Raw genomic sequence first — 8,055 nt, forward strand, 5'->3', positions numbered from 1 at the left:
CCCCCCGCTCTTCAGGTGTCAGCTGTGTACTAATGAAGTCATTGAGCATGCTTTGTATGCAGTGACTCGCACCTTGTTGACTCAGAGGTCCTGAACAGGTACCTCTTTGTGGTGACACTGTTACAGGACAAACCACACACGTATGACAAACAGTAGACATCTCAAATGCTTTTTTTTTCCCCACCATGGGCCTCTTTCCCGATATTTTTCAAATCGCTACCTGAAGAAACAGATTTTTTTTTAAAGTAGAATTTGAAAAATGTGCTTTCCAATTCACTGTTCTGAGAGTGGCTCTCTGCAGGCAAAGCCTTCTACTTGCTGGACACTGAATATACCATTCTGCAGGCAAGATAGCTGTGGGAGTAAACTTTGCAAGGGGACTGCCCCCAAGTTAGCTGGGGAGACAGCTTATGAACCATCCACCCTTTCTTTGTCTCTTCCAAATGTAGTTAGGCTTTTTTTGTTTTTGTTTGTTTGTTTGTGAATACCTTCCATTACAGGGAATTTGTGTTCAACTAGCTATAGGAAAGGTGGCAGTGAAGATCAAGTTCAAATGCATTTTATTTTTCTGTTATTGACAAAGAGGCATGATGCCCAACATGAAAAAAATAGAGGGAGACTAGATTAAAAGGGTAAAGGGAGGAGAGGTATGCTCTGCTTTCTGGCTGCTTTGTAAATGTTAAGATCACAGGGCCCGGAGGAATTGAGTTCTATGTCTCTCTAGCTTCAAAACCTCCACATCTCCCATAATCCTCTTCTCATCTAGGTCTTCTTTGACCAATAAATGCCATACTGTTCATCTCTCTCAAGGAACTAATAGGCATTTTCTCTAGATGTGCACTTTGGGTCCTCTCCACTAAGAGATGGTCAGGAGATGTGTAGTTTTTTATTTATTTATTTATTTATTTATTGGCAATCGAAGTCAATACAAGGAAAGTTACAACAAGGCAAACAACAAGCAAGTCATGGTGGCACACACGTCTGCACTTGTGAGTCTGAGGCAGGGGGATCACAAGTCTGAGGCAAGCCTGGGCTGGTATAAGACTGTCCCAAAACAAACAGAAAGCGAATGCAGAGTTTTCTACTGCCTGGGATTTGGAAGTGACCTTCTCTTTGCTAGCTCTCCTCTGACTAGTGAGTTTCAGGAGACCTAAGGCATTAACCACACTCCCCAGGTAAAAAAAGGAAATCATTCTGTTACATGATGAGTCCCCAGAGAGGATCCTATCACTGAAAATATTTGTATGTCAAAATTCTACTCTCGTTTCTATTTATTTTTTAGTTTCTTAAACTTTGATTTATTTTTATGTGTGTGGGTGATTTGCCTGCATGTGTGTCAGTGCTCCACATTCCTGGTACCCAAAAAGGAGAGAAGTGGGTATCAGATCCCCTGGAATTGGAGTTATAGACCATTGTGAGTTGCCATGTGGCTGCTGGGAATCGAACCAGGGTCCTCTAGGAGAGCAGCCAGTGCTCTTAATCATGGAGCTAACTCTCAGTCGCATTTCAATTGATTTTTTTTTTTTAAAGAAAAAGACTCAAGAACATTTTATTCTAGCTTTGCTTCTCTGCATAGATAACACATATGAAGCAATTAGGAAGCCATTAGAATCCATCAAGAATTGGCTGTGCATACAGTGGGGTCGGGGGTGAGGGTAAGAATTGATCAACAAGCACTTACTAGAGTCAGTTGTGTTCTCAACTCTGCAGGACAGATCAGAATGTGGGTCCTGCTCTTGAGTGAGTTATGGTCTGTTTGAAAATTGCATGAAGCAGCAGACTTGATAATGCATGCTGTCAATCATAGAACATGGATGTCATGGAAACCTGAAAGAAACTTCTGAGATGAGTAGAAGGATGGGGATGTTGAGGCTTGAGCTGGAAGAAAACTATGAGCAAGACAGAAGGAAGGGCCACATCAGAGAATGGGCATTTTACACCGAGAGATCAAAACAGCCAGCAGTGAGAAGCCCGGGTGGGCAAGCACCAGCGGGGCACTGAGCATCTGCAGGGTTTCCATCCAACTGCAGCCGACAGGGAATCATCGGCAGTGTTTACAAGGAGGTCCTGTGAAAGCAACGTGTCCAAAGGGCTAGCGGCCATGTTTTAGATAGGGAAGAGGGAAGAATGTAGAGGCAGGAATATGAGCAAAGAAAAACCACTGGAACAAAACTACAAATGTGGCAGGGAAATAGAGATGAACCTAAGAGAAGTGGCTGAGGAGAGTCGACTGCACATCTGAAGGGATGGGGGCAGGGGTGGGGGTGGAGGTGGGGGCTGGGGCAGGAAGGCTGTGTGTAGGCCTCTGAAGTTCTAGGTATGTCTTCAAAAGGACCGGGCTTCCGATGGAGGAAGAGATGGGTCTGACTTTATTCCTATTGAGTTTGAGGAGACAGTGGGTCAGCTACTGAGGATGCTCAGAGAGTGGGCAGAAATGGAAAAGCCTGAGCTGTCCCCTCTGTCCTCTTAGAGAAGGATGACTCTCTCAGGTGTGTTGAGATGGGGATGGGAAAGCACATGTGCCTGGGAAGTGAAGTAGGTGATGCCTTCATGTGGACAGTGGTGAGGAGAGATGCTATAGAATAGCCATGAAAAGTCCCACTGACCTGACCATGACGAGGACCCAACTTAGTGTGTGTGTGTGTGTGGGGGGGTGGGCAGGATGAACTAGGGGAGGTGCACACAATGAACTAGGGGAGGCGTACACAGTGAGCTAGGGGAGGTGCACACAGTGAGCTAGGGGAGGTGCACACAGTGAGCTAGGGGAGGTGCACACAGTGAGCTAGGGGAGGTGCACACAGTGAGCTAGGGGAGGTGCACACAGTGAGCTAGGGGAGGTGCACACAGTGAGCTAGGGGAGGTGCACACAGTGAACGAGGGAAGGTGCACACAGTGCTATGACATCCTCCAGCCATCCCTTGCCTTCTCAGGGACAGATGGAGGCATAAGGAGCAGAATGACTGTCTGGTGAGGGAGGACAGGGGGATCTGCAGTGGAATCATGGGCCCCAAGAAGAGGGTAGGCTCTAGTGCATGGGTGTGTGGGTGGTGGGAAGGAGCAAATACTGTCCATGGAGACTGAAGTATGCTAGGGGGGGCAGACAAGGAAGGGAAGCCTGTCACATGCAGCTATGTTCTAGAAGAAATGTCTCGGGGTGGAAGTATCTAATATTGGCTCGCTTTGCCTCCCCTCCCTGCTCCTAGCAAGGAAAGTCCTCCCCTCCGTTCCCTAGGCTCTGTATAATAGAGGTCTAGTCTCCAGGGAGGCTGCTGGTTAGGGGGAACCAATTTTGCACATCAGAACTTCATCTGATCTGCTTGTCCTCAAAGCTCCTGGTTCACTTCACAGATGGCTTTCTATCGTGTAAATGCTACAATCATAGCAAAATTAGCCCGCTGGTTAGTCACCTGTCCTCCAGACATGACAGGCTCAGCATTTACTGCTCCACTCAGAATAAAGCACCTACCCTCATAGAATGTGGTAGTGGGGTGTCTTCAAAGCCCAAAGGAAAGACGGTGGTTAGGGAAGAGGCGATATAGAGGAGAGTAGACACAACAGAGATGCATAGAGCGATCATAGCTGAGCATCTATGGAGAAGGAGTAAAACCAGGTCATCTCCACCCATCTCCATCTGGGTTGAGGCTTTTGGAGATACAGACAAGGGCAGACACACACATATGCACAGATAGATACACAATGAGCAATATAAAGCAGAGGTGCACACACACACACACACACACACTCTTAGACATTTGGATCCACATCCAGGCACTCGGGAGCCCGATGGCTCGGAGCTCATCTCCTTCCTCTCTGAGAACATCCTCTCCCTAGAGCATCCCAGGGTGAGCTGAGGCAGGCCCCTCTCTCCCAGGCCTCACTCCTTCCCCTTTGTGTTTTTCCAGGTCGTGACATGACGAGCACCACTCTACCTGGTTACCCCCCTCACGTGCCCCCCACTGGCCAGGGAAGCTACCCTACCTCCACCCTGGCAGGAATGGTGCCTGGTAGGTGACAATGCTGTAGATGTCTCCACTGGGTGACTAGATTTATGGGTGAGCTGCTGAAGGACTGTAGTCTGTGGCTGGGAGGGGGGTAGAACCAACAAGCCATTGTCCCGCAAACCATTGTCCTTCTATGGTCACAGCTGACTCTTGAGAAGCAATGCAAGGAAGAAACATACACAAATGTCCCCTTGTCAACACAGCTTTAGGTTATAGCCCCTCCTCGGCACCCATCCATCCAAGCCTGTGCTGGAGTACCCCAGCCTAACTCAGCTAGCTGACACTGCCTGGAAGAGCCTGCCCTGGTTTCCATGGAAACTTGGAACCAAGGACCATTTTCAGGGGCATGGCAGTCATTCAGACAAAGCCATGCTGGTGCACACCGAGCCAGGGGAGGAGACCACTGCGGAGAGCCAATCCCAACCTAGAGAGAGAAGGAAGCTAGTCTCAAAGTGGAGTGGGGGACAGGAGGGAACCAGAGAGATGTTAGAGAGATGTTTTCAGAGAAAAATTAGCAACAACTTCACACTTCTTCAGAAGACCGGGGCCTCTGTGCTCCTCTGGGTCTCGAGTGTACCCTTTTGCTGAGAGGCATTGGACTTGGGTTTGGGGTTCAGGAGGCAGAGGCTGTACTTACAGCCTGGTGGCTATCTTCACCTTTCACCCCAAATGAGAGTGGCTTAAAGTCAAAGCAAGTTGAAGTTCTTTTCTGCAGAAACACCAACATCTCTCGCCTTAAGGTGGCCAAGACTCTTCCAGCCTGCAGCCCACTGCCTCTGGAGCCCTTTTGTATGCCCCACTCCTCAAGTGCAACCCTTACTGGTAGAGGGAGAGAGGACAGTAAGGGTGACTGGCCTCATTCATCAAGGCAAGGCCCTGAGTAGGCAGGGATAAGGTAGAGAATCTGGGGAGCCCATTGCAGCCTGTGAAGAGAACGGGGCTGGCTGAGAGAAGTTGGAGGTCCAGATGAAGAGATTGGGGCTCATACTTGGGAGAAGGAAAGTAAAAGGGTTGGTGGGGGGGAGCAAGGAATGGCTCTGGAGGAAGATCCCAGCAGTGAGCAGGTGGAGGCTGGAGGAGGTCTTAGGGAGGTAGGGGAGGGATGGTGAGGAAAGAGTGGGGAGGTGGGGGTGGGGAGTCTACAGGGAGGTAGGGATGAGGGGAGCCGCAGAGAGCTCATGGTGGCAAGGGGGGAGTCGTTAAACAGAATCTAGTGCTGATGAGGAAATTACACTTGTTTCATTAGCGATGGGGAAGGAGATAGCTCAGTTCCTCTTGGTCACAGTTGAGCTCAGAAGCTCATTATCCTGCTGCACGCATGCTTTCCCTCCTCGTCAATAAACAGGCTTTCCAGTGGCTGCATCCCCCACCCCCACCCAGCTCCTTCTTGGAGTGGGGCCCCTTCTCCTCTACTTAACCCGCGGTTAGGGATCACTGTAAACAGTCTGGGGTCATCACACAGGAGAAAGGGCGAGGGGGAAACCCATAGGCCTGGCCTTTCTCCTCCTGGAGGGAGGGAGGCAGCTTCCGAAGGCTCCCAGCCCACTGTGCCCTCCACTACTCACTGCTCCAGAGCCTGAGGGCAGTCCAGTGGATTCTACCAGTTCCCTTCCTCGGCTGTGTGGCCCTTGCACTTTTCCCTTGAACCTCAGGAGGGAAAAGTGGGAGGGGTTGCTTCCCAGGAGAGCACCCCCACTACCACCTGCCTAGCGTTGGCACAGCTCTGAGATGCCATTCTTAGGGCTTTCTGGGACAAAGTGTCCCAGGGGCCTTCCTTCTCCACCTTCCCCGTCTTTCATGCTGTGGAATCCCTAAAGCAAGTGTCCACTGTAAAAGCTCTCAGCTCCCAAGTTACTTAAGTGGGAGCAGCCAGACCAAGGCCAAACCCTTTCTGGGCAGCGATCAGTGCCTCGCAGAGGAGCCCAGGCACAAACCTGCCCACAGATTCCCTCCATGCCTAGTTGTACAGCGATCTGGCTACTTCTTGTGTATGGTGGCTGTCCCCATGCAGAGCGCGGAGCAAGTGGATTACCTGGCCTCTGGCCTGCTCCCAGGGGCCCTTTCCCTGCTTGAAACACTTGAAAGACTGGGACTAGTGAGGACAGGGCAGAAGAGGCCAACTGGACATGTTGAACGCCTCTAATTCCAGTTCCCCGCCCTCCCACAGGGAGCGAGTTCTCAGGCAACCCATACAGCCATCCCCAGTACACCGCCTACAATGAGGCTTGGAGATTCAGCAACCCCGCCTTACTAAGTGAGTACGCCACCTGGCAGGCCGGCGGCTCCCAAGGTCGCCTGCCCGCTCGCCAGCTCGGGCGCGCAGGCTGCTTCGGGACACGGATCCCACTCAGGACCACCCCAATTCTGGGTACCCGGATGGGCCAGAGAGACAGGCCCATTAGAGCAGCGCTGGGTCCTGGGGAATCCCTCCAGGACGCCTGCACCTCCAGCCTCTTCCCTTCCCCGCCTCTTGATCACTGGAAGGCTCTTAGCCAACAGTGGACATCGGACCCCTTGGCCGGTCCGCAGCCGGGTGTCACCTGTCCTGTCCCTCTCCCGCCTTGTGGATGCAGCACTCCTCCTGGGCATCTGGCCTCGGGGCCGAGCCACAGTCCTCCAGGCCTGATCCCGCTGGACCCGGGGAGGGCTTTTCTTTGCTTTTCTTTCCTTTTTTGTTCTCCTGTTTGTCCTCTCACCCAGCCCATTCTTCTCCTGTGTTAACTTCCAGGTTCCCCTTATTATTATAGTGCCGCCCCCCGGGGCTCCGCCCCTGCCGCTGCTGCCGCTGCCTATGACCGCCACTAGTTACCGCGGGGACCACATCAAGCTTCAGGCAGACAGCTTCGGCCTCCACATCGTCCCCGTCTGACCGCCCGCCCCAGAGGGAGGGAGGACCGAAGCGACGCGCTGCTTCTCGGCCACCGTCCCTGTCCCACCCCCACCTCGAGACACCCCCCGACCCCTGCAGCCCTTCACGTCACCCTGTCGATGTCCAGACAGGACAGGTGGAGCCGCGGGTGGGACCCTCAGGCCCCAGCCCCGCCCGTCGCCCCTCCCCGCCTGCCTGGACCGCGGCGCCGCCCGGAAGCCAGCCCGCCTCTGGCCCGCGCGCCGGACACGTTTCTGTGACACACAATCAGCGTGGCCCACCCGGGGGCAGCCCACTTCGGACGCCCGGGAGCCGGGAGGCTTCGCTGGAGAAGCTGAGCAAGGGAAGCTAAGGAAAGGACTGAAGGAGGAGCCGCCGGCGAGACCCTGGGGGAAATGCTGCCCCATCCCCCTGTGCCTGCCAGGCTGACCCCGCCTTCTGTCTGCGCCCCGCCCCAGACGGTGGCACTGGGACGCACAGGTCGGACTCGAGGGACAGAGTATGGGGCGACAGCGTTTTCCAAGGCTGGTACCTAAGGCGAGCAGCAGACCCCAACTGAGCTCATCACCTGAACTGCCTGGTTCCCCAGGGCCTGGGATCTCCTCCTGCAGTGACTCTACTCTCGGCCCCGCCTTGCCCCTACGTCAGCGCCTCTTCCACCAGCTGGCCTCTCACTTTTCCCTCCTGCGCTTCCTTGGCTCATCCCACGACACCTTGTGTTTGGTCCCAAGCAGGCAGCCACGTCGGGGCCACCGCGGGAACCGTGTCCTCAGGCTGCGGCTGTGAGCATTGATCTTTCCCATCAGTAATGCGCTGCCCACCCCTGCCCCCTCCACCCCCATCCCAAACTCCCAATCTGCGGGTGCAAGGAGCCTGGTGGGAACTGACGACCGAGCTGCCCCGAGATGAAAACCCAGGGCTGCCCGCCTCATCCCCCACGCCTCCCCCCGACCCCCAGCCTTCCCTTGGGCAGGAGCTGAACAGAGCCGGAAAAAAAAAAAAGTCTACACTTATTTAATATGATGATGGTCTTTGCAAAAAACGAACAAAACAAAAATCCCAACAGGCTGCTTTGTAGAAAGACGGTGTGTGCTGTGGAGGCGAACCTCTCTCTCTGTACATATTCCCTCCCTCTCTGCCACGCCCCGCCGGGTACCATAGAGTCACCGTCCTCCCCCACCACCC

The 8,055-nt window shown here is 53.4% G+C and overlaps 1 protein-coding gene across 9 annotated transcripts in view; it reads left to right on the forward strand.

Moving 5' to 3' along the window:
• Pax2 (paired box 2) overlaps window positions 1-8,055 on the forward strand; it is a 92,177-nt gene that overhangs the window by 83,600 nt on the left and 522 nt on the right. For 4 of the 9 annotated variants that reach the window (XM_031390435.1, XM_031390439.1, XM_031390436.1 and 1 more), the window contains 3 exons: window positions 3,903-4,004; window positions 6,169-6,255; window positions 6,749-8,046. In XM_031390435.1, coding sequence (XP_031246295.1) covers window positions 3,903-4,004; window positions 6,169-6,255; window positions 6,749-6,870 — 311 coding nt within the window. In that variant the 3' untranslated portion in view covers window positions 6,871-8,046. Of the gene's footprint in view, window positions 1-3,902; window positions 4,005-6,168; window positions 6,256-6,729 lie in introns of all 9 variants that reach the window. The other 5 variants (XM_031390442.1, XM_031390443.1, XM_031390437.1 and 2 more) reach the window with 3 other exon arrangements.

Source organism: Mastomys coucha, unplaced genomic scaffold (genome assembly GCF_008632895.1).
Source record: "Mastomys coucha isolate ucsf_1 unplaced genomic scaffold, UCSF_Mcou_1 pScaffold21, whole genome shotgun sequence".
In the NCBI taxonomy this organism is placed as follows: domain Eukaryota; kingdom Metazoa; phylum Chordata; class Mammalia; order Rodentia; family Muridae; genus Mastomys; species Mastomys coucha.